Below are 27,072 nucleotides of genomic sequence, written 5' to 3'. Positions count from 1 at the left end.
TGAGTCCAAGGTTTTATTTGCCACTATTTTTCATGAACTTAACATGGTCCAGTCATCTTTTTAAATGTTTTTTTATTATGTGGCAGTTTTTGTTATAATTTCAGTACCTCAACATTAAGTTGTCAGGTTTTTAGTAACCAGGCAGGGAGAATGCATCATACATGCATTTTCTGACCCAATAATTTGGGTCAAATTCAGATGTGAACACCCTCAGGGGACTTTAGATACATGAATGACATTTTGACAGGTTTTTTTGTCCATGCATTTGAACACGTTACCTTGTGCGCCATATGATTTGTGGTAATTGTCGTCCTGTGTTCCAGATTATGGATGAAACTCAAACGCAGATAGCCTGGCCCTCCAAACTCAAGATCGGCGCAAAGTCGAAAAAAGGTGAGAATTTGTTTTTCTCTCTCCCTGCATGATGTGCTGCTTGAGTAGATATTGGACCGTGATCGTGTACTGAGCCATTTGCATTCATGTAATAATGTGTTTATCATTGTGGTTGCACGAGTGTTCATGTGGTGTGACTGAAAAGTAGCACATGGGAGTCATGTTTTAGCGTAACCTCAACATGTGTAGTAGCAACAAAGACCGCTAACGCAAATCCATCTGGCTCTCACACCTGACTTGTGCTTCCCCTTGCCAACAATAAGCTAATCATTACGCGTCAGTGTGGTTTGTGCTCAGGGAAAGCGGCAACAAGAACTGCGGTATTTTATTGACGGGCACGCACGTTTAAATCCTGTTTAATGCTGTTTGGAGACAAAGGCTGGGGAAATATCGACTTACAGTGCATTACAAAGTGGAAAGGAAAACGCAGCTCTCCTTGACTACCTGGTGATTTATGAACAAGAATATTGCACAGCACAGCAGCAGCAGAACCAATGTTGTAACAGCCGTAAGGCGCCCAGCCAGCTGTAACAGCGCTGGTGAGTTCATTGTAAGCCTGTGGTTACCAAACGTTTTGACTTTTGTCATGCAACTCCACAAAAAATGTTCAGAGTACTTGTAAAAAAAAACTAGAGGACAAGTTTTGCATTTTTGAAAATACCCCTATCATTGTGTGCACAGCCGAAATAGGAATGACAATATTGTTAATTCACCTCGTAGTACTTAATGTTGCACATTTACTGTTGTCACTTTCAGTATGTTTACTTCTTGTCAGTCCTGGCGCCTTTCGCTCACGTGTAAAGCGGACGTGCTTTTGACAAGCAGAACCCAACTGATGCTGACATTCGTCTGTTTCAACTTCCTCGCTCCTCATCTTCTGTTCTTCATCTGTTTTGAGGAATTTTTGGCCGTGGAGCCCGGACGGGTGGGCGTCGCTTTCATTATATCAAAGCCCCTGTGTTTATTAGCCAATGTTGTTCCAGTGCTCTGTTACCAATAAAACACCAGCACGCGTATTTGGAGCTCTTCCAACAGGCGTGCTTTGTGTATATGCACGTGATGATGATGATGATCGGTGGGGGTTAGACAATAGGATGTAGCCACGCCCACTCTGTTGCCCACAGGAGAGTTGCTAGTGTGAGTCCTGGAGCCAGATGTGAAATCCGACAGCCTTACGTAACTTAGAACATCTTTGACGGAGTGACATAACATGGCACATGAGTTCAGTCCATCATCACCTGGCACAGATGTTTTGTGCGCTGAATGACAACGTTTTAGTCGTCTGTTAATGTCTTTTCCCGTGGTTGTGTCATCATGTACGAAAAGTGTTGGACAGTGTCTTTGCATTTATGAGCACACGTGTTCTTGGAGGAGGACATGTGCTCCTTGTAACGAGCTGGTCCTACGGGAATGGAGTGACGCGTCATCTGGTGTTGGGAAGAACCCATCGGTGAAGTAGATAACGTAACGTACCCCACCGGATGCAGTTTGTTTATTCATGTTGAACGGTGCGCTGTACATGAACCAGGAAGTGTTGTTGTTTGAGCTGTGCTTCTACTGCCACCTCTGGAGCACCTGAGCATTGCATCGTGATGATTGAAAATGATAGCATATTGAAATTCCATACAAAAAGTGCACATATTCAAAAAAAAATGCGTCCAGTCAAAACTGACTAACACAAGACTCACTGATGACTCACTGATGATTGCACTTCGCATTCCAAAGGAAGCTCGACCAGAAGTTTTCCTGTAACTTTTTGTTCCAAAACGGTGTCTTTCTCACTGAGTCTGGAAACAGTTAAAAACTCTGTCACCTTTCTACCCGAGCAAGTCCGTCAGAATGTGGGGTCCTCTTTTTGATTTATCACCTGCAGCCAACCAAGTCTGCCACCTGCACGGGTGTGATAAGGCCAGACTTTCACCTGTAGGGCGCAACTTTGTGTGTGTGTGTGTGTATGTGTGTGTCTCCAGTGATTTAATACCTTTAATACCACGAGGAAGCACATAACTCTCTGCATGTGTCACTTCCTCCCCCTAAGTTAAAGGTCCCATATTCTAGTATTTTTCACCAGTGTTAAAATAAGTCCCAGAGGTCCCACAAGAGTGTGTGGTGCCGTGATGCTGGAATTGAGACAGCTTATGCCGTAGCTTCAATGCTAATGAGCTGTGTTTGTCCACGCCTGTCTCCAAGAAGAAGTGCTTTTGACATATACAGTTGCCCCTCGCTATATATCTTGGTTCGAACATCGCTCCCTCACTATATTGCAGTTTTTCACAAAATAATTGTTTCATGGTCGACTATGACCTATTGTTAGTCCAAAAATATTGAAAGACAAGTTATATGTATTATTCTGCTCACTCAGCATCAGTGATCTTATGAGGAGGGCTGGCAAGTGATTACAAATTTTAATGAGATTAATCACATTTTTAAAAATTAATTCATCATGATTAATCACCATTAGCAACTATGTCTGAAATATGCCCGTTTTGACGCTATTTAGTGAAGAGAAAGATAAATGACAGGACAGGATTATACAGTATATATTTGTATGTATTAACAGCTGCAAACTCACTGAACATGTCAATCAAGCTAAAAGGTACCACACGAGTCTAAAAATCCATTTGTCTAACACTAGTCTCTGTAATAGGAGCAGAACATTTGTTTTTAGGAGTATTATGAGCACTGAGGGGTTGCGTTCAAAGACACCATTGAAGGTAAACGTACTAATTTTGCAGCAAATTCATGTTTTTCTTTATCTTCCTGCTTATTTACACACACACACACACACACACACACACACACACGCACACGCATTATAAAGCTGTGTGTGTCCCTGAATGCATCTCGCGTTCTTGTCATGAGAATGAGGAAATGTGCTTCCCGGTGTGAAGGCAGTAGAGACGTGAGTGTCGGAGATCCATGCAGTGTATGGTGCTGGGATTGTGCTGCTGTTGATGTGTTCAGGTCAGACTCTGTGTGACCGCTGCCGTCTGCCGTCATAACAGGGAGGCGTGCTTGCTCTGGTGCGCATGCATTAATCACACTAAAAAATGTAATGTAATTCATTTTTAAAAATAGTTAACGCTGTCAGCGCAGTATTTTTGACAGCCCTGTTATTCAAACAGGAAAACTAAAACAACAAAAAAAAACAATTGAAAAATCTGTAGTCATTTTGCAAGAATAGTTGTAATCTAATTACAAAAAGAAAATTTTACGACAATACTGTCATAATATTTAAAGGGGAAATAATCATTACAGTAGCATAAAGTTGAAATATTAATGCAAAAAGACACTTTTTTAAGTTGTAATATGAGAAACAAACACAGCAAAGTTGTAATTTTTTTGCAAAATAAGGTGCGGAAAAAGTTCTAATGTTGCGGGAATAAAGTTAGTGTGTGATGGGAATAAAGTCAACAAGTACGAGAAGAAAATGTACAAGAAGAAAGTTGGAATAGTTGGAAAATATAAAATAAAATAAACATAACAGCAAGAATGGGGAAAAACTGCTGTAATTTTATGGGAATAAAATCAAAAAGTACCGTATGAAGAGAAAAAAGAGAAAAAAGTCTTAATTTTATGAGCATAAAGTTCTAATATTAGGAGGAAAAACGCTGTAATTTTAGTAGCACGGAGCTGAAACATCAAAGAAGATTATAAGAAATACTTTGTAATGTTTGGAAAATTGGGTTGGGGGAAAAGTTCTAGTGTTATGGGAATAAAGTCGTAATATTACGAAAAATATTACCAAGATTGTTTAAGAAGAAAAAATTGTGGCTCTCACTGGAAAACATCTTTAAAAAGTCACTTTTCCATAGCAGGGGACCAATATCTGCTCTCTATTAGTACGTATCCAAATAACATCACGAGAGGCAAATCCTACTTTCTTTCATTTTCCGGCTACTTGCAGGAAGTACCGAGCTGCGGGTCTTGAGGTTTCTTCTTTGTGTGACTGGAAGCACTCACCTTTTCGCAGCTGCACGTCCACTCTCGTGTTTTTGTTTGTTTTCATATGCGCTCCATGTGCCAAATTAAGCTGTTAGTTTTACATTCTTTTCCTACTCTATTTTAATTCCTTAAAGAGAGAGGGCGGGAAAAAAGAGAAAAGTAGAAGAGCTCACACCACACTCTACTTGAAAAATGCGGGGGTGTTCTACATCACAGCTCCTTCAGGCTGGCTAATGTTTGCCAGATGTGCTGTGCAGGTTAGAGCGGGGACACTAGAGGAGCGCCCTCTTATGGTGGTAGGCGGTAGAACAAGGATAATGCGGGCTGTTTTTCAGCTTTCTTTTGTTTCCATACACTTTGGAATTCCCTTGTCATCACAAATTGTTGCAGTCGTTCCCTCCCAAGCTTCCCCAGAAAAGTCTAAATACACACTTTGTGAGCTTCTCAGAGGTTGTAACAATAAATTCCGCACAGTGAGTCTTGTCTGAAGGTCGTACTGTAAATCTGAGATGCTGTAAGTGTGTGTAGGTATAGGGAGGGGTATTCCTGGAAGGGGGCTTAGAGGACTTCCTGCAATGTGTGTAGTACGCTATTGTGCACAATCAGTGAGTGTCTGAGCGCTCACTTCTGCAGGGGTCCGAGAAAGAGAGAGCTTTAGCTTCACTGCTTGTGCTGTGCAGTGTTTGCTTACATGAAGTGAAGGGTGTTGCTACACTGGAAGCACTTTACTGAGTGGATGAACAGCACGGAATATAAGGATCTGTTCCTGCATCTGGCACCATCACACAACTCTGTATTAGCTGTACAAGCATCCATCCATCTTCTATGCCGCTTATCCTCACTAGGGGCGCAGGTATGCTGGAGCCTATCCCATCTGACTTCGGGTGAGAGGCGGGGTACACCCTGGACTGGCCGCCAGCCAATGGCAGGGCACATATAGCCAACCAACCATTCACACTCACATTCATACCTATGGACAATTTAGAGTCTCCAATTCAACTTTTGTCTTTTATACATTACTGACCAAAATTTGAAGACCGCTTGAAAAAGTGCAAGAATTTACTTTTTGCACTGTTGGATCCTAAGGAGGTTCTAAGTAGAGCTTCAAAATGGAAAACGAAGAAATGGGAATAAGACAAAACATGTTTTTAAGGAAGGATTTATTGCAAGCAAGCATTAAAGTGAAATAGGCTCTTCACCAGCTGATCAAACGTTTCAGAGCACAGCCTTTAAAAGGCAAAATCTTTGCAAAAATGTGGATTGAATGTGATTTAGTGTCAGGTATTCACACTGTCATGATCTCTTGATGGCAAAGGCAAAAAAGCTTTCTCTCTTTGAAGGCGATGGGATTGTTGAACTGCATAAGCGAGGCCTCTCGCAGCGCCATTGCTGCTGAGGCTGGACGCAGTAAGACAGTCATATGAAGCTTCTTTAAACATCCTGAGGGTTAGAGAACAAAAAAGTCAAGCAGTAGACCCAAAAAAAAGTAGGGCCTGAGGATCCACGGGATGATCCTCTGCCCAAATGAAGGTTGTTACTGGTGTCGAGGGCTGTCCAATAACCATCCGACGGCATCTGCAAGAGAAGGATTTTAAGAGTAAAAAACCTCTTCAAAGGCCTCGTCTCCTTCAACACCACAAAATTGCCCGTTTGGAATTTGCACAAGAGCGCCAAACATGCAACAATGAAAGGTGGAATAAAGTTTTATTCTCCCTTGTCGGTCCTGATGGCTTCCAACGTTACTGCATGACAAGGAGATCCCACCTGAGATGTTTTCCACACGGCACAGTGGAGGGCACCATCATGATCCTTCAATGGAACAATGGAGCTTCAGGTTGTGCAGGGGCGTCAAAAGATAGCTGGCTGTGTGGAGATGTTGCAGGGGGTGTCCGTCATGACTGAAGGCCCTCGTCTGTGTGGTGATGACTGGCCTTTTCAACAGGAATGAGCTATGGTCTTAAACTTTTGATCAGCTCTACTTAGAACCTCCTTAAGATCCAACAGTGCAAAATGTAAATTCTTGCAATTTTTTAACTGGTCTTAAAATTTTGATCAGGAATGTATTTGTCCACCAAATGGCTCTGCTTTTTCCCATTCAAAGCATGCAGCAAAGTTTCACCTTCCACCGTTTTCTGCTAGGATGCGTTGCTCCTGAAATGATGAAATGAAAAAGTGTGTCTCTATTGATGTTTGGAATGTTTTGCATGTAAAAAGGTTCCTGTGTGTTACCTTTGTGTAAGGACCTCTTCAGGGTAGAAATACAGTGCTGAGAGGTATGGACGAGGCCAGCAAGGAGGAGTCACTGAGTGTCTTTTGCAGTGATAGAATGAGGTTGAGGGACGTGATGAGGGTCACATGATGTGTGTGTCGTCAAGTCAGGCTTAAATGCGGTAAAGCCATCATCATCCAGCTCGGAGGTCTGCGCCAACTTGACTGATGGACGGCCTGAATATCGCTCCTCACAGTTGCGGCAGACACCCACCACACCCCTCTATTTGTCACACGCCGCGGCCACTCACAGACTTCAAAAACACAACTCAAACGCTGCAATTACCGTCGCGCTGTCATCCGTTAGCAGAGCCAGACATGCTGTAACTTGTCGAGTTTAAAGCCGTGTTGTGTTTATTTTGTCACCTTGTCCTCCTCTCACTCTTTCCTCTGCCGTCCTCTGCAGATCCACACATCAAGGTGTGCGGCAAGCGGGAACACGTGAGAGAAGCCAAAGACAGGATTATGTTGGTGCTCGACACAAAGGTAAACATCTCTAAATGCTTCCTCTCTGCCTTGGTTTATCTGCTCTAGCAGCACGTCCCGACATCCTGGTCCTGACATCAACTGCCATATGCCAGAAGGCTTCATTGCCATGGCAACCGGAGAATTGCACACCCAGGAGACTGTACTGTAGCACCCCCTGGGGGCAGCCAATCATCCGTGCACTACTGTGTGCAGACAAACAGGACAAATCATTACCTTCAGTGGCCACTTCATTAGATACACCTGCACAATCTAGCCAGTACCAAAAGGTACACGTATACAAAAATGATAATGCCCACTTTTTAGGTATTTCGCTGAATTGATGTCTATCATGGTAGATGGTATCGTGCTGCACTGCATCATTCTGACGATTGGTTTTGATATTTTGCCTCATCTCATGTTGCTACAGTAAATAGGTAATTATATTTTCAGAAGCACCTACATGCGGTGCCGAGGGCAAAAACTGCAACTAGGAGAGAAACTATTGGTCATTTTCCCAACGAATATGACTACTTTATTCTTGTAAAATAGTCATTTCTTCCTGTAATATTCAGAAAAAATGTTTTGAAAATTACACTGTTTTTCCCACACTACATGTTTTTTGGCAGTAATATTCTGAATTATTTATTCTAAAGTTGTAGTTGTTTTCCTAAAATATTCAGAATGAATTATTCCATAATATTACATATTCAGAGTTAATTCATGTACATTTTTCTTACTTTGTTCTTGTAATGTTGCAGCCTTTTAGCTCACATAATGCAGCAGCATTTTTCTCGCAAAAATGCCGTCCTTATTCTCATAATTCCAACTCATTTTTCATCATTCTATGATGTCACTATTTTGAAGTATTTTATTTAGTATTGTGTTGTTATTTAAGGTTTTTAACAAATATCGACATACTTTGACATTTTGACACTGGGTAGGTGTCGGGGGTGTCCAAACGTTTCCCAGCACGGGCCACATGGTGAAGAACACTGACAGGATGCAAGGACCACTTTGATGTTTGCTAAAGAGTTGGGTTTTTGTTTTTCAAATAATTCAACTTTCTTCTGAAATAACCTTGGAAAATGTTGCTTTCATCATATTAGGACTTTATTCCCGTAATATTACAAGTAGAACTTTTGCTTATTTTTCATCAATTACAATTTTATTTTGTTTTGTTTATTTCTCATAATGTTACGACTTTAAAAAAATATTTTTTTCCTGTGCTATTTCTGTACTACTTCTGTATTTCAACTCGATGCAGCTAAAATGACATTATTTTTTTCTCATAATATTCCAAGTTTATTCTTGTAAAATTGCAACTTTTTTCTCGATTAGAATACGCCTTTTTTCTCTGAGCAGTTTGACTTTATTCTCTTTAAATTGCAGCTGTTTTATTTCCATTTCTGCGGTTGTTGTTTTTTTCATGTTTTTCTACTATTTTTAAACGTTCTTCTTGTAAATTTTCTTATTATGACTTTTTCTCGTTAGACAACTTTTTTATATTTTGACTTTATTGTTGTAAAATTACTGTTTATTTTCCATTTTTGGTGGGGTTTTTTTTGTTGTTGTTTTTTTTTCTGCTAGATTATGTTTTTAGAATGTGCCATGGGCCAATAAAAAACAGCCGTGGGCTGCAAATGGCCCCTGGACCGCACCTTGGACACCCCCGGTATAGATTGTGCAGTTGCACCTAATGGTGAATGAAAAGCAGATTATGAGGTTTTACCATGAAATTACAAAATCTAGTAAGTTTGTTTTGTTTTTTTGACATTTTTATTTGTACTTCACATGACATTGCATGAAAATGCCAAAACATTGTGGCTGGTTATTTAAAAATGCTACTAATGATAATGATATCATAATTTTAATTTTGATTATATAACAGTAAGAATAATTCCAATTGATTGTCTTTCTACGCGATCACACTAGAGTAACAGAGTGACGCTGAAAATGGACGTGTCCCACACGGAGCACTCCCATGTGATCGGCAAGGGCGGCAACAACATCAAGAGGGTGATGGAGGAGACGGGCTGCCACATCCACTTCCCAGATTCCAACAGGAACAACCAGGCGGAGAAAAGCAACCAGGTATGTCGTTGAGCTGTACTTCAATAAATATTTACTTTCGATCTACTGTACCACATCATTGCTGTACGATGAGCCTCATGAAACTGCTTTTTTTTCCTTTTTTTTTTTTACATGATTATGTATTTAGGTGCTTCGTCACTGACTTATTTCCAGTTTGTTTTCAAATATTGCTGCGGTCACAAACACTGATGTTGTATTCCTGAAGTTGTGCTGCCCCCAGGTTAGTTAATGGTTTCCTCCAGCTCAGACAGAAAGGAGAGTTATGCAAACTAGCGGAACCAAATTGTGAATCTGGCTGCGTGATGAAGAGCAGGAGGCCAGACGGCTGCTAAAGTCTGATAACTCTGCAGAGTAGCTGACCCCGCGGTATGTCGAAAACTCCCCTGCTGATTACAGACTGCTGCTTTTCTTAATCAACATGTAGGTCCCAATTACCCTCTTGCTTCAGTTGGGCAACATTGTGGTCATGAAATACAGATTTTTCTCTGCAAGAGGCAACGTGGAAATAACTTTCAGTGCCAGTTGGTTTGTTTCACTCATCCGCTGGGGAATTGGCTGGACAGAAACTGTTTGGAAAAGGCACGTCTGTATCCTGGATTGCCCTGTATCCAAATATTTTTACTGCCCAATTACGTGGATTTTCAAGTGACCCATATCTGTTAACATCGTGTACTGAACACCTGAAATAACCCGCATGGAAATCATAACATTGTGCCGCAGAAACAACGTGGATAGGTTCAAAATGCAGCTAGCAGACTGGCACTGTAAACTCCAAAGTCAAGCATAATCCTTTCCGTGATGCTGGCCAATTTCTTCAGATTTCACGCAAAAGGAATCATGGAAATAGAAATAATCAGTTTTCTGTCCCCATGTTAAAGGAATAGTTTGGATCAAATCAAATCCAAGTGTATTTGTATAGCACCTTCCCAATGGTGCCCAAGGTGCTTCCCAAGAGTAAAGACAGGTTATAGCAAATAAGAACAGTGTAAGATCAAATAAAAACAACTTAAAGTAAATAAAAACACTGTACATGCACAGAATCACAAGTAAAATCCATCCAATCATCATGTGTCAAAAGCCAGTGTGAATAAATGAGGTTTAAAACTGATAACTCTTGTACAGTAGATCGTAGCGCAGGTGGAAGGGAGTTCCAAAGTGTGGGGGCAAACGCAGCGAAAGCACGATCCCCCCATTTTTTGTACTTCAACCTCTGGACTTCTAGTTTTGTGTGTTGAGAAGAGCGCAGGGCCCTGGAGTGGTGACGGACAGTTAAGCTCAGCCAAGTATGCTGGAGCAAGTCCATTAATGGCCTTGAACACAAATAAAAGGACTTTAAATGTATTCTAGACTGTAGCGATGGAGCCAATGGAGAGAAGAGAGAACTGGAGTGATATGGGCCAATTTTGCAGCATTAGTAAGGAGGCGAGCAGCTGCGTTTTGTACCAACTGGAGCCTGTGGAGGAGGGGCTGATTTACTCCAGTGTAGAGGGCATTACAATAATCAAGCCTCGAGCTGATGAAAGCATGAATCGCTTTTTCAAGATCTGTACTCGATGAAAAGGGCTGCACCTTTGCCAGGAGTCTGAGGTGGAAGAAACTTGCTCTGACCACAGAACTCATTTGCTTATCAAACTTCAGACTGCTGTCAAAAAACACACCAAGGTTTTTAACAACAGGAGCAAAAAGAGGGGCAGGAGTGTTAAAATTGTGTTCACTGTGCGGTCAATCGGGGGTAAAAACAATGTACTTTGTTTTGAGACAGCCATTGTTTGATGTCATACAGGCAGCTATGGAGAGGATCTTGTGCGTTCCTGGCACTGAACATTACTGGTAGCTAGAGCCGTACATCATCGGCATAAAAAGGAAAATGGATGTTGTGTCTGGAGATGATTGGTCCTAATGGTAGCATTTATAATGAAAATAGGTAGGCCCAAGGATGGAACCCTGGGGCACGCCAGAGCCACGTGGGCCAACACGGTGTTCCGGGCGGGAGATGAGGAGTGAGTGGTCCACAGTATCAAAAGCATCTGGAAGGTCTAAAAGCACCAGCACAGCAGCGTTTTTAGCGTCAAGGGCTGTGAGGATGTCATTGTGTACTTTCAGTAATGCGGATTTGTGCTGTGACGGGTTCTAAAGCCCGATTGAAATTTGTTAGCAATATTATGGATAGACAAATATGACTGGAGTTGTGAGAAGACAAGTTTCTCCTTGACCTTGGACAGGAAGGGCAGATGTGAAATTGGACGGACGTTAGACAGAGTTGGTGGGTCTAGGTTGGGTTTGTTAAGAAGTGGGCAGTGGGGACAATACCCAGCCTGAAGCAGCTGTTCATCAAAAGAACAAGGCTGGGACCAGCAGCGTAGTGCATCAACAGTGATTTACCGCCCACTTGGTCCCGTGAGTCGACTTCTGGTCAGATTTCGGTGATGAGGAACGTAGTTCCGGTTAGTTGCTGGGGCCACTTAAGTAAAGAGTTTGACTTCTCAAAGCAATATACGTTCAAAAGAGCAACACACTTGCATCGCAAAAATGCCTCCTCGATGAAATCAGACCTCACAATTGCTCGACGTCGCTTTCTCTCGCGTCGCATCACTGCGCACTTGTGTTCCACAGTGTTTACACGCGCGGAGCAACAATGGACAGGCGACAGCACATAAGAGTGCGTTTGATGAATTGAAATGATAAAAGTGCAGTATACAGGCGCTGTAGTCTGGTGAAGTGTATTCCATCCATCACTTTCTTCCTCTGTTGACGCACTGAAAGGCAGACAATCGTCAAGAGGCTTCCTTCTTAGCACTCGAGACCCATTAAGCTGCCTCCTTTCCTGGTTTTAAAAGCTTAACCGATGCGTCACAAGAGCCTTGGAGAGTATAGAACGTATCAGGCAATGATGTAAAGCACATCTGTGAGCATTTACTGACATGGGACTTGCTTGCAGTTGCGTCGTAACGCACATGTGAAAGTCCTTTTGAAAAGCTGTTAAAAATAGCAGCAATGCTGTCAAAGATGGAGTCCAGGTTTTTCAGTGTTTTCATTAGATTTGCTGTCAACATTGCAATTAAGTCTGATAATTCATGCAATAATCCCATCTTGGACTACTTGTTATTATTATTATTATTTTTTTATCCACAGGTGTCCATCGCAGGACAGCCAGGAGGGGTGGAGGCAGCTCGAGTTAAAATCAGGGTAAGTTGGACCGAGTCCCGCTGTCTTTGAAAGGGGGATACTCCCACCGGAACCCTTTATGGGAACACGTCCTGTACTCTGTAAAATTATTAGTTATGGCGTCCATTCAAAACATTTGATTTTTAGGACAGCCATAATTTTTTTCTCAGCTCACTTGGGTCAGAGTGTTCTGGACTAATGTTTGGACCTTTTGGGTTTCACACGTTCCATTTTCCTACTTCCATCCATTCGCACTCATTTGCTCTGACTCAGCAAAAGTCTGAAACTGCCTTCACACTTGGGGGCCAGACCACAAATTAATCCATTTTAAAAAGATTTGCGTTCACGCTGGTATTTTTGTCATGGGACCAAAGGCTGCACAGTAAAGAACATCTGCATGAAGTAAGGACTTCATTGGGCAGCTTTGACATGACATAACTCAAATATTCCAAACCAGTTTTGGGTTATTTTGATATGATGTTATATTTACCAGCTTAGATTTTACAAAAAGCTTCTAAAATATACTTTTAAAGGGAGAGCGCTAACAGAGAGACATCTGTCGTATCTGCTTGTTTTTCGCTGTCATTTTAACACTGGTCCATGTCCTGGGTCCGTGTGGCCTTCACATTTGAGTTCAAGTGACCCGAACCGCACCGGAGTTCACTTGCAAGCGGACTGAGACCCACCTCTCAAGTCGTCTGTGTCGTGTCCGCTTGTTTGTTGCACACCAGGGTTTGAATGTTCTCGCGTTCTCAGAGCTAAGACCCATTGCAAAACACTGTCAGTTTGGGTCACGTGATTTGTCTAACAGTCCCAAAACCTTTGATGTGTGTCAACACCGTCACCCCATCTCCAAAACTAGCCCAAATACAGCATGTAACTGAAGAGTGATGGAAACGCTGCATATTTGCTGTCTGCTGCTGAAGCATGTGAGCATTTATCTTTGCGAGCGTGATGCTGGGTTGCACAAGAAACAAACGAGTGCCAGTATCCCAAAATATTTATTGTTCATCCTAAGGAGAGCGGGTCAGCGGGAGGAGCAATGACGCATTTCCTTTGGTCAGCTTGGTATTCTATGGTCATGAGCTTTGGGTAGTGACCAAAAGGACAAAAGCGCGGGTACAAGCAACCGAAATGAGTTTTCTCCCTTAGAGGTAAAGTGAGAAGCACTGTCATCCGGGAGAAACTCGGAGTAGAACTGCTGCTCCTCCGCATTGAGAGGAGGCGGATGAGGTGGTCAGGAGGCCTCCCGGAGGCCTCCCTGGGGAGGTGTTGGAGGTCTCGAGCAAGACCCAGGACACTTTGGAGAGACTATGTCTCTCATCGAGCCTGGGGACACCTCGGGATTCGCCGGGAAGAGCTGGACCAACTAGCCGGGCAGATGGAAGTCTGGGCTTCCCCGCTTAGGCTGGACACACTTGACATCCAAAGTGTGGTTTGTTTGACTAGCGTGAGTCTTCCATTCTTATTTTTCTTTACAAAAGAGTCTGAAAAAGACAGGTTGTCTTATATTTGGGCTCTAGAGATTTACAGCATACATGCAATCCAACGGCTTCACTGCGAGCGAGTCAGAGCTTTTCTTTCTGTCACTCACAAACACCAGTGGCTTGGACTTAGAGACCAGCTGAGGAGGGGAAAGTGTCTCAAACGTTGTTAGCAAGTTGGAGTGCTAACTTGATTGGAGCAGTCCATTCCAAGCTTCTCAGCAGCCCTTCTCTTCATCACTCGGAACCCACGTGATCACACCAGCAGCATGCGCTAGCGTGTTTACAAAGGAGCAGGAGTGATGTCGGCCGTGTGGCTGCGTTTTCTGAAAAAGATGTCGCAGCTGAGTGCAAAACTTGTCATGCACAAGTTTCCCTTGGTGTCACAGGACCGGGGAAGTTTAATACGACCAACCTCATCGCGCATTTGAAGAAGGATTTTCACAACACAGCAGCTTCCTGAAACATCACAACTGCTTGAAACATTTGCAAAGCGTGAGAAACTCCCACGGGAACTGCAAAAAGTCATTGGCTATAACCGGAAAGAGCCCGCCCCTGTCGTGGTGAGTAATGTCGGGTTTAAACGCTTCCTTGAGCACGTCGAGCCTTGCCCCGGGACCAGTTTTTCTCATACCTCCTGTTGCTGACTATTATTCTGTGTTTAAGTAATATCACTTGATCAAGCCTTTCTTAACTTTCCATGCTACTCAACAAGTATTAAAAGTATGTATGATCTGTGTTATCGGATCGATATCGGTATTGGCCGATATTCAAGGCTGCATCGGGGCACCCCTACAGACAACATAGGAAGAGTTATGATGCTAATTTGACGATCATGATGTTTTTTAAATTTTGATCTACCAAACAGGATGCATTTTGTCTTCTTTTTGTCTTTGATTTTGTCCAAAAAAGGATCATCAAATACTTTACAAGTGTCGTCTTACGGTAGTGGGCCCTTTATCAATGGCATCAAAGCTGACTCGGCACTTCCGGCTTCTGATAGGGGGGACTCTGACTGTGTACAATGGTGTTCCAGGAGCCAGGATGTGTAGTTGGACACCTGACACTCACTTCTCCTGCCCTGTTGTGTTGAAAGCAATTGTCGCTGTCTGTGTCTGTGTGAAAGCGCACACAGTTGTGGCAATATCCCGCCTCACTTTGTGTAAAAGGAACAGATGGATGAATGCTATTGTGATGTGACTATTTTGAAGAATCTGTCTAGAAACCATCCATCCGCCTATCCGTCAGTCCATCCATTCATTCCGTGACTGTCCTTTCATACAGACAGCTGGTCAGCTGTACGGGCTCCCCAGTTCCTGGGCGGGTGTCTGTTTTCATGTGTCAAAGCGGTGAATTAGTGGAGGATTCAATCTTTGTGTGATAAAGGTGGTAAAAGGTCTCTTTACCTCCATTTCCATCATCTCTTCCTCTTTCTAGCAGGGCTTTTTAGCCTGAAATTGGACTCCAGGCACTCATTTTTGAATAAAGCTGAAGTCAGCGCCAACCATTTAAAAAAAAGAGGCTATTCTTCCTTCAATTCCAGAGTCCGGCTGTCCTTTCTGTGTTCTGACCTACATTTCTCCATCCCTCAGAGAGCGAGAGTGGAGCCACGATACGAATGTAAGGCCAAGCACATATGGGAACGATCAGGGAAGCATTTCTTTGGTTGGAGCAATCCATGCAGCTTGCCCTTCACTGGAAGCCAAAGCCATTGTGGCGCTTTGCCCAACAGCCAGTGTTTGGATAACTGTGTGTGTGTGCGCGTGTGTGCGCGTGTGTGTGCATGTGTGTGTGTGCGTGCGTGCGCCCATAGCCTTCTGCATGCTTAAGTGTGCGTTTTCATGGAGTAAAGTCGTAGCGTCCGTCTGTGTTATTTGCTGGATCGCTGATATCTGCTGTGGTTTGAGTCCATGACATGTATGACATGCGTGAGAACAAACAGGCCAAATGCCTCAGAGTTTGAACAGAACATTGCCTTCATAGTTGTGATGCCGTAGAGTTGAAAGCTATTAAGGCATACAGAAGCATTGTTAATGCTACGGAGGTTATTCACGCTTCTTATGTCTGCCCACTTGCCAGCTTTGTAGACAATAAAGGCTGTATGTTGACTTATTATCAGAGGACAGTGAAGCTATACGGCTATACAAGCTGGACACTGACTACTCTAATGCCTATCCAAGATTCACACATGTCAGGGGTTGGCATCCTTTACCATCAAAAGAGCCATTTTGCCTCCTCTTCCAGTAAAAAACATTACACAGCTTATAAACTTGTAAACATTGCAACCTTTTTTAAATGTTACCTGTTACTACAACAAAAGCGTGTGTCGGCCTACTCTGAAAAAAGGCTGACTTTAAACACAAAAACAGATTGTAAAAAATGTTAGGACTTGTGTCTTCCATACATTAAATGAAATGATCAAGAAATGACAAAATAAGTGTTTTATTATTCAACGAATAATGTGTATTTGCTTGCAGAAAAACACACTTTGGTCAGCATTTTCCACTAAGGTTCATGTTGAAAATTAACATAAAAATTAGGTAATTTTATTATGGATTGAATGTCCGTCTGTCCCTACCGGTTGCAGGAGCTGCTCCCTCTCGTGCTGTCCTTCGAGCTGCCAGCCATCATGCAGTCGGACCCCAGCTCGCCGAGCGTGCAGGCCATCTCGCAGACCTACAACCTCACCGTGTCCTTCAAGCCCCCCACGCGCCTCTACAGAGCCACCGGCGTGGTGCGTGGATCCCAAAACAACGCCAATGCCGTTAAGGTGAGGCAGAGTGCCAGTCTGGGATATTCAATATATATACTGTATTTACTGTCCACGACCAGGCTAACGTTTCATTTTCAGTGGCTCAACAGAACTAATTGTAAATAAATCCATTATGGTTGATACTCAGAATGAAAAAAATAGAGTATTTTCACCACAATTACATTAACAGTATCAGTCAAATGGTTGGACGTACTTACACTCTTCTATAAATGAGGTGTGTCCAAACTTTTGACCGCTAGTGTGTGTGTAAAATAGAGCAAATCATAAGGTCACAAGAAGTTTGCTCATTTCCTGTCTGTTGCCTTCTTAGCCGAGCTCCTCTCCGCCCGCAAGGCAAGGAAGCTTTCCCGAGCCCACCAACACTATCAAGCATTGCTGACTTTCCCTCACACAAACCGCTTCATTACTTCTCAACGCCCCACAGCCAAGAGAGTGCTGAGAGAGTCCGCTCGCGTGAACTGCATGTTTTTTTTTTTGTGCGGGGGAGGTGCAACTCTTAAACTTTTTAGCTTAGCAGCAGCGAGGCAGAAGTGTCTTTCTTGTGCATGTTTACCAACACACACACACACGCACGCACACGCACGCACACGCACACACACGCTTCTTCTGCTAGTATGTGAGTCGAGGAGTTTTCCAGTCTCGCTTGCCAATAAATCAACCAATGATTTAGTTTTAGTACGTGGGCACATTTGGCTTTGCAGGCCTCTATATATAGAGTACACCCCTCACATTTCAGCAAGACTTTTCATTACAGAGTATCTTGTCAAGGGACAACACTATAGAAAATAAACTTAGCTATAGAGTACGTATGCTGCAGATCAGGGGTGTCCAAACTTTTTCCACTGAGGGCCACATTCAGAAAAATGACAGGATGCAAATGGTCATTTTGATGTTTATACTGTGTGTATATATATATATATATATATATATATATATACTGCTCAAAAAAAATAGAGGAACACTTGGAAAACACATCAGATCTAAACTGGGGGAAAAATGATGTTGAATATGTTTCCTGATAATAAGTGGGTGATGTATTCGTAACAAAATGATGCCACATCATTTGATAGAAATGAAAATGATCACCCTATAGAGGGGGGAAATCAAAGACACCCCAAAAATGAAAGTGAAAAAATGATGCAGCACACTGGTCCATTTAGCTAAAATGTCATTGTAGCAACTCAAAATGATTCTCAGTAGTTTGTGTGGCCCCCACGTGCTTGTACGCATGCCTGACAACATGGGGGCATGCTCCTAATGAGACTACGGATGGTGTCCTGGGGGATCTCCTCCCAGATCTGGACCAGGGCATCCATGAGCTCCTGGACAGTCTGAGGAGCAACCTGGCGGCGCCGTATGGACCTAAACATAATGTCCCAGAGGTGTTCTATTGGGTTTAGGTCAGGTGAACGTGGGGGCCAGTCAATGGTATCAATTCCTTCATCCTCCAGGAACTACCTGCATACACTAGCCACATGAGGTCGGGCATTGTCGTGGACCAGGAGGAACCCAGGTCCCACTGCACCAGCGTAGGTTCTGACAATGGGTCCAAGGATTTTATCCCGATACCTAATAGCAGTCAGGGTGCCGTTATCTAACCTGTAGAGGTCTGTGCGTCCTTCCAGGGATATGCCTCCCCAGACCATCACTGACCCACCACCAAACCGGTCATGCTGAATGATGTTGCAGGCAGCATAACGTTCTCCACGGCATCTCCAGACCCTTTCACGTCTGTCGCATGTGCTCAGGTTGAACTTGCTCTCCTCAGTGAAGAGCACAGGGCACCAGTGGTGTAGTTGCCAATTCTGGTGGTCTATGGCAAATGCCAATCGAGCTCTACGGTGCTGGGCAGTGAGCACAGGGCCCACTACAGGACGTCGGGCCCTCAGGCCACCCTCATGGAGCCTGTTTCTGATTGTTTGGTCAGAAACATTCACACCAGTGGCCTGCTGGAGGTCATTTTGTAGGGCTCTGGCAGTGCTCATCCTGTTCCTCCCTTCACAAAGGAGCAGATACCGATCCTGCTGAGGGAAGGACCTTCTACGGCCCTGTCCAGCTCTCCTGGAGTAACTACCTGTCTCCTGGAATCTCCTCCATGCGTCCAGGTACTGCATTGATGCCCTGGTCCAGATCTGGGAGGAGATCCCCCAGGACACCATCCATAGTCTCATTAGGAGCATGCCCCCACGTTGTCAGGCATGCGTACAAGCACGTGGGGGCCACACAAACTACTGAGAATCATTTTGAGTTGCTACAATGACATTTTAGCTAAATGGACCAGTGTGCTGCATCATTTTTTCACTTTCATTTTTGGGGTGTCTTTGATTTCCCCCCTCTATAGGGTGATCATTTTCATTTCTATCAAATGATGTGGCATCATTTTGTTACTAATACATCACCCACTTGTTATCAGGAAACATAATTCAAGATCATTTTTCCCCCAGTTTAGATCTGATGTGTTTTCAAAGTGTTCCTTTCATTTTTTTGAGCAGTGTATATATATACTGTATATGTTATTTAATTAGTTACCCTAATTTTTTTTAGCAAAATTAACGCACACGCATCATTGTGTCATGGCAAGCCACGGCTCTCCGTTATGACGACAAGACGGCAGCACGGTGTAGCTCCCCACAAAGTCCATTCCAACACCATATATGTACCCCAACTCCAAACAAACACGTCTCTAGTCTATTCGTCATGGCAACGACACTTCCTCATTGTCACTAGACAGACTGCAAGATGCATTCACAGACACTCTGAACGTCGTTTATGCTGCGATGAAGAAGCTCGCATCTTCTTCCACTGTGGAACACACACGAAAACAAGATGGCCGGGGCGCTCTGTCGCGGATGACGATGCGAGCGACTTCATCACATACACAAGTAGAGGCGACAGTGTGCAGGCATGCGGTGGGAGACAAATATAACACAGAGTTTTGTGGATCTGATATATTTTGAGGAGGCATTTTTGTGATGCTAATGTATTACTCTTTTCAACGCATATTGTTTTGACAAACTCTTTACTTAAATGGCCCCACAAACTAAGCAGAACTACGGTCCTCGTCACGGAAATCCGACCAGAACTGAGTAAGTCTCTGTTGATGTACGACACTGCTGATGGGGATGTCATACAACTTCATGTGAAAAAGTCCAAACTATCCCTTTAAGTTCTTATGTCAGCAGTGACAGCGCGGCGTTGCACTGCCAAAAAAATGTAACTTTTTTTCCATGACTGCATATTTAAAGCCAGAGCTTATTAGTATTAGTAGTGTTATTGTTTCATTGACATTGTGCCTTTTTGCTGTATTTTTCCTGTTTTTGCTGTTTTTTTAGGTGTTTAATTTAATTTCTCCAATTTTATAAACGGGTCGCAGTTGTATAGCAATATAGATTTACTATCTACTGGAAATGAGCAGCCATTTTTGTCCAAACGGCTGGCAACCCAAGTGAGTAGCACGTTTGGGCCTGCACGAGTGCTGCCGGCACTGGCAGCTGCGCTTCATTTGAGGAAAGATGAACTCCAGCGTGTAACTGCGACATTGTGAAGCGGAAACTGGGCCCGCACATCCAAGGTGATAAGTGAAGCTGAAGGCGAAGGTGAGGCCGTGTCTCCTCCACACCTGAACCCAGTTGAGACTCCTCAAGCAGGACGGAAGGTGGAGGAGCACAAGGTATAACATCCACCAGCTCCACCATGGAGAAGTGGAAGAGGATTCAAGAGAAGACAATAATGGCCGCGTGTTGACTCATTTTCAGCGGATAGTGAGCTATACAAGCTGCACACTGACTACTCTACGCTACAGCCTTCCTTTGTATAATATTGTGGCTCGAGAAGATGTAAATATGTAGCCTAGCAGGTCAGAGGGTTCAGGAGGCCAGATGAAGGCTGAGAGGATTTGGGGAACATGTGAGCTCTGTTATGTGGTGCTGCAAGACCCTGGGAATACCTTCAAGGATCGCCAAACCCACAGTGGATGGCTGTGTTACATTGACCACAGTGTGAGCGTGTGTGTGTGTGTGTGTGTGTGTGTGTGTATGGATTCCCCTTTGCACAATGGGACCCTACTTTGCACCACCAAGTGATAGTTTACAAAGCAGAGAGACAATCATGACAGCTGCCTATTAAATTTTCCAAAGATGTCATTATTTTCTCAAGGATATGGTCTGTTTTATAATGCGGTGTGGAAAGATGTGCAGTAAATGAAATAATATTTTATCAAAGCTTTTATGGCCGATCGGGTTTCTCGACAGAAATATATTTTATTGCTTTCAAACAGTTGCTCGGGTAGGTTTTCGCTCGTAAAGAAACAGTAAGGAGTAATTGTGTGGGTTTTGTTATTTTTTGATGATGGTTTGGGTTTTTTTGCGCCTCCTGTAGAATTGGAGTTTACTTGACTGTGAAGCCAAAACACGCCGGTGGTAAACATGTATTTTATAGCTTTTACAGCATCCATGGCAAATAATAGCGATTAACAGATGCGATTAAAAGTGTCAGAACATTTTTTGACTTTGGTTAGCATCATGAATTCGTTCCGGAGGGTCCGACTCTACTGAAACGAACACTAATCAATTTTTTCCATAAGAAATTATGTAAATCCAATGAATCAGTTCCAAAAAGCCAAAAATGTTACCACAAAACATATAAATGATGAATGAAAGGGATAAATGAACATTCCAACTTACCTTTACCTTCAGTGAAGACGTGATTCTTGACGCGACTGTACCCAAAGACACACTGTGGCAGCGAGATCAACCACCACCACCGCCGTCCTGTTTTGACATGACTTGTTTCTTGAATTCAATAGTGTTTCTCGCCTCAGTTTGGTTACGTGAAATGGAGCCAAAGAAAGTCGCAAGTGCCAGCATCAACGGCACTTGACTTCAAGTCGTGCGGGAGGGTGGCATTTCACGCCAATGCGCATCACTTTGGGTCATGAATTGCGTGGCGAGTGCCATTTAAATGACACACATTGCCATGGCGAATTGTGCAACAATGCCAGAGGCAAAATGCGTTGAGGCGTAAACTATCTAGTATGTATCAATATGATTCAAAGCAGCGTGATAAGCGACATGTGCCACATATTGTTCCTTTAAGGGAGAATATATCTGCCTTGTCGTCACATTTTGCTCATTTGTGTGTCTTCTTATCTTTCCAGAGAGGCACGGCCCTCCTGCTGGAGCACCTGGCAGGCAGCCTGGCGAACACCATCTCGGTCACCACACACCTGGACATCGCACCCCAGCACCACCTCTTCATGAAGGGCCGCAACGGCAGCAACATCAAGCACATCACCCAGAGAACGGGGGCCCAGATCCACTTCCCGGACCCCAACAGCCCCCAGAAGAAATCCACGGTCTACATCCAGGGCACCATCGAGTCGGTGTGCCTGGCTCGGCAGTACCTCATGGTGCGTAATTTGTGCGTGACTTGAAAACCTCTCGAGGTTTGTTTTTGTGGTGCTGGCATGGGAAATGTATTCCCCAGTGTGTGCGGTTGCTATAATGAACATCATGTTGGTATGCGAGGGATGCAGGTTAACCACCACGGCCTTTTGAGGTTTTAGGAAGAACCTTGGCCGGGTTTGCTTGGCTCTGTGCAGTCAAACAACAACCATTAAGCTGCCACATACCTGCTAGTTAGACACATTATCTTGACTGCTGCTAATGATAATCGTTTGCTCAAATTTCAAACTGCAATTCAGAGGTTTCCTGATGCCCTTGAACCTTACACTGCTTTTATCTAAAGTGCTTTGGCTTATCGTTTCAGATTGTGTGAAAGTCATAAATGCCAATTACTAAAGGCTAAATGCTTCTGTTGCACCGGTGCATAATGTAGGACAGTAATTCTGCAGAACTGTCCTCCCATCTGGACCAGAAGACATTTATCAAATGCCAAGCTTGTTGTGGTGACTGAACAAGCCTCTTGCTGTTTGCAAATTCGGGAGAGTGGATGACAGGGGCCTAAAATAAAAGTGGGCATACAGGATGGAGTGTCCAGCCTGCAGTACTTTGTCATTTGGCCCCTTTGCAGCCAGACTGTTGATTACAGCTCCAATCCTGAGGCCTGTCAGGACCGACATGCTTCCCTCACTGCAGCTAATTACATCCACTCACAATAGGAGCGGCGGCCATGCAGCACTCAGCCTAAAATATAGACGTTTGTGGTCTTGTGGCGGTGATAATGTGAAGCATATTGCACTTGTCAGAATGCCTCCCCTCCCCCCAAGCCCTTGAGATGCAAAAGTCCACCAGGGAGTCCTGAGTATTTATTGAATTGGATTTAAACTCTAGACCTGTCGCTAGTGATTTAAAGTCGTGGATTGCATGCAGTCATGAGGACGCACCACACCCTAATACTGGGGTCTTCTACTCCTGAGCCGCTGCACACGTCAGGGTGAAAATTTGTCAAAACCCGCACCTCTACTGTGTTGCCTGTGCTATTTTTTTTTTCAAAGTTGAAATGTTTCACACAATGCGCTCTTTGCAACAACTCCTGTAACTTTAAGATGGCTCGCCAAATCGGCACCAAATTGGGTACACGTCTTCAGAGGACTCACAAGCAGACGTGTGTACCATTTGAGCAGGATCGGTTGGTAAACATGGCCACCATCAAGCAAAACGTCTTTGCAGGGGCATGGGCGGGACTTAGCGACTAAGCGTCCATAAATCACCGACCATTTATCTTATGATTGGAAAACTTTGAGTACCTATTGACACATTTCCACTGGCAAAGGCAGGTACTGTTGGGTCAGATGGCTTTAGAAATAAAACAAAAGACAAAAAAAAGGACAAAAACAAACACACATGCTAATGTTAGCTTATTGTTGTAGTATTGTGCTCCACAATCTCCACTTTGCTGCAGCGCCTTCTCATGCCGAGCAATAAACACAGGAGACTCCTCCACTGTTGGTCGTTGGGGTGTGTCCTTTTGACTGCTGCGTTGAATGTAGCGTGCATTTTGCAGTTTTGAAGAGCAAAACTGAGCATCCTAAACCGAGGAGGGTATAGCCGAGTCCAGCTGGTATTGCAGTGGGCAGATGATACTTTCTCTTGTGTTTTTCTCTCTTTTTGTGTTAAATCTCGTTCATTTGGGTGTACCTAATGATTTGTCTAGTGATTGTTGGCTACAACACATGACCTTCATGAGCTCCGATGTGTGTTCCTCAGGGTTGCCTGCCGCTGGTGCTCATGTTCGACATTAAAGAGGACGTGGAGGTGGAGCCTCAGTGCATCACGGCCCTCATGGAGCAGCTGGACGTCTTCATCAGCATCAAACCCAAGCCCAAGCAGCCTAGCAAGGTATGGCGGACGTCAGACGTGGTTCAAGGGATGAACCCGGCCTCTAAAGACAACATTCCAAGTGTCTCGTGTGCTCAGAGGCAGCCAGGGCGGGGTCAGGACTGTGATGTTGTGTTAAATAAACACATTAGCAGGTCACATTTCAATGTGTAAGGGACTTGAAAAGGAAAAACAAGGACGTGAGGCCAAAGGAACCACAATGTGTCTTTAAACTGTGCTCATTTTGTGTCTTTATTGCATTTAGATTGATAGACGCTTTCTTAGTTGTCTATGATGCCCTATTTGGACCAGTACAGACATCTCTCCAGGTGTCTTAGTGTCGGCCACAAGGGCACGATGCCTAACCCATACAGTGATCTAGCCCCCTCAAACCCCCTAAGAACCCGTCACTTAAATATTTTAATGAGGTGACAGCAGACAACCCCTTCCAAATCCACTGCCTCAGCACTTTGGCCGTAAAGGACAGAAGCATTGGGTTTGGGGTCTGTTTTTAGAAATGCAAACAGTCATGACATGATTTTTGTGTGTCATTCAAGAAGGGCGGGGCTTGTGGTCTGGCTGGAAACTGCGCAACCAATTAGAAGACGAATGAGCGGTCTGACCTGATTATTTCTCTACGGATCATATTGGATTCATTTCCATAGCATTTGTGCTGAGATGAGGAGGGCACGGCCTGAAGTTCTGAGCCTCTGTGGAAAGATGTAGCATCATTAATTACCTCCACCAAGGAGAGTTATGTTTTCATCTGCGTTAGACTGTTAGCTTATGGGCTGACCTAGATAAGAATGTTTTCTCAAAATCTATCAATAATTTTTAAAAAATAAAACACAATTCTATTAAAATATTTTTTTTCTTATAAAGTATTTGTGTATATATATATATATATATATATATATATATATATATATATATATATATATATATATATATATATATATATATATACCTTCGATTTCATAAATGGTTTTAAAAACCCAAATTATATATAATACATTATTTTTTTATTTATAACAAATATTTTTGTAAAGTATCACTTTTTATGGATTTTTTTCAAATGTAATTTTTTTATTAATATTATTTTATTATTTCATGGGTTTTTTTTCTATAGCATATCCTTGGCATCTGAATAAATAACAAAATTTTGTTATTGATCAGATTGATCACTCCATAAAAAAGTTATATGTTTTATAATGGACTAAAAAATAAATTAAATGATGTATTTGTCAAATTTGATCTAATTTCCTGTTTTTTTTCCCCCTCAATTACATCACAAATTGAGATAGCATTGTTTTGGAGCATTTATATTTTTTCCCCTTCCTATTACATTTTTCCACAACAATGTCACTGAATGTTTGAGAAAAGTCAAAAAGGGTTTTTCTCTTGGCGGCACGGCTCAGGTGGTAGAGTAGGCGTCTCCCGACGTGAAGGTTGCAGGTTTGATCCTCCGTCCCCCCATGATCATGTCGAAGTATCCTTGGACAAGATACTGAACCCCCAGTTGCTCCTGATGCTGAGTCATCAGTCGGTAAATGTGCTAACAGTGTCAAAGCACTTTGAGTACCTTAAAGGTAGAAAGTATATCCGCAATACAAGTACAGTATATAAATATACGTATATGCGCTATACCAGTGAAAGTCCATCCAATTCAATTACAAGCCAGCATTGTTTGGTATCTTTATTACATACTGTAGCATTCAATTGTGTGATAATCATGCCCACATGTTCTTTAAAGATTCACGATAATAACCTTTTATTGCTGATTTGATGTCTCAGTGGTAGAAGAACAACGTGTTCCGAATGTTTCCATCATGTATGGAAGTGAGCGTCATGTGCACCAATGGTGAAATGTTTGCTCCCACACTGCTGCTGTTTATCATCCTAATCTCGCCTTAATTCCCTCTTCCTTCCTCCCCATCTTGTTTGCCTCCACGTCTCATCCTCCCTCTCACTCCCTGTCTCCTCGTGCCAACATTCCCCAGCCTTCAGTCCTCCTCCCGTGCTCGCCGCGTTCCTCCTATCCACCTATTTCATCACGTCGAGGCTTCCAGTGTCCAACCTCTCTGTGTCTTCCAGTCTGTAATAGTCAAGAGTGTGGAGAGGAATGCCGTGAACATGTATGAAGCCCGAAAATTCCTCCTGGGTCTCGAGTGCAACGGGGTGTCCTCTTCTCCGCCCTCGGTGGCATTGAACCCCGCCGCCAACGGGCCCTCGCCGTCCCTCATGTGCCCCGTTGGCCTGGACATCCTGGCCTCAGCTGGCCTGGGGCTCAGCAACCTGGGTAATCATCAACACAACACCGAGCTACACTGTGTTTGATTGCTGAAAGGGTGTCACACTGGGGGGGGGGTTAATATGCAAAAAACCTTCATGAGGATTTTTTGCCTGTGCCGACACAAAGACATTAAAATTGCCATTAAAGGCTGTAATGGGTAGACTTTGGAGTGCATGAGAAAGTGGGAAAGAAAACGTAGCTTTATTTGACCACATGGCCATTTATTAACAAGTATAATGCACAACACAGCAGCAACAGAACCAATGTTGTAAGAGTGGTAAGAAGCCAGCGTTAATACCACTGATGAGTCCATTGTAAACGGCACAGCACGGCAAGGAAGTTTCACACCGACAGCTGAGTGGCACGACCAACATTTTAAAGCGAAGGCAGAGGTAGATCATGACCACTCATGATACAGTCGTCCCTCGTTTATCGCGGTTAATTGGTTCCAGACCCGAATGTGATGAATGAATTTCCGCTAAGTAGGATTCAAGATTAATAAATGGAATATTTTCATAGTTATGGCATAGGAAACCTGTTTACAATTTTCTACGTATTATACGTATTTTATACTGGCATTATACGTATTTTAACATTTGAGCCCTCTAGACATGAAATAACTAGTAATGACCTGTATAACAGATATAATCAGAGAAACTAAGACATAATAGACATAAATAAGATAACAGACTCACACTTTAGCAGTTCCTTGTTTTTTTTGCTGGCCAGTGTACTTCCTGCGGTGGCTATTGTCTCATCAGTGTAATGTAATGGCAGCTTTAAATGGCTTTACACTCGTATTACCCAATATAGCAGACAGAGTAAGAGTAAATAAGCCGTTTAAGACGTAAACAAAACTCCTGCTCGTGTGTGCCACAATAAATGTGTTCCCTAGGGGTGTATTTATTATGTTGT

The 27,072-nt window shown here is 43.3% G+C and overlaps 1 protein-coding gene across 2 annotated transcripts in view; it reads left to right on the top strand.

The window, feature by feature from the left end:
- Positions 1-27,072, top strand: part of LOC129193746 (protein bicaudal C homolog 1-like) — a 74,958-nt gene that overhangs the window by 34,881 nt on the left and 13,005 nt on the right. For both annotated transcript variants that reach the window (XM_054798328.1, XM_054798329.1), the window contains exons 3-10: positions 324-393; positions 7,013-7,092; positions 9,007-9,165; positions 12,298-12,351; positions 16,402-16,584; positions 21,743-21,994; positions 23,754-23,885; positions 25,959-26,163. In XM_054798328.1, coding sequence (XP_054654303.1) covers positions 324-393; positions 7,013-7,092; positions 9,007-9,165; positions 12,298-12,351; positions 16,402-16,584; positions 21,743-21,994; positions 23,754-23,885; positions 25,959-26,163 — 1,135 coding nt within the window. The remainder of the gene's footprint in view (positions 1-323; positions 394-7,012; positions 7,093-9,006; positions 9,166-12,297; positions 12,352-16,401; positions 16,585-21,742; positions 21,995-23,753; positions 23,886-25,958; positions 26,164-27,072) is intronic.

The sequence above is a fragment of the Dunckerocampus dactyliophorus genome, chromosome 14 (assembly GCF_027744805.1).
Source record: "Dunckerocampus dactyliophorus isolate RoL2022-P2 chromosome 14, RoL_Ddac_1.1, whole genome shotgun sequence".
In the NCBI taxonomy this organism is placed as follows: Eukaryota; Metazoa; Chordata; class Actinopteri; order Syngnathiformes; family Syngnathidae; genus Dunckerocampus; species Dunckerocampus dactyliophorus.
Note: the sequence above shows the minus strand (reverse complement) of the source record. Positions and strands in the feature narration are given on the sequence as shown.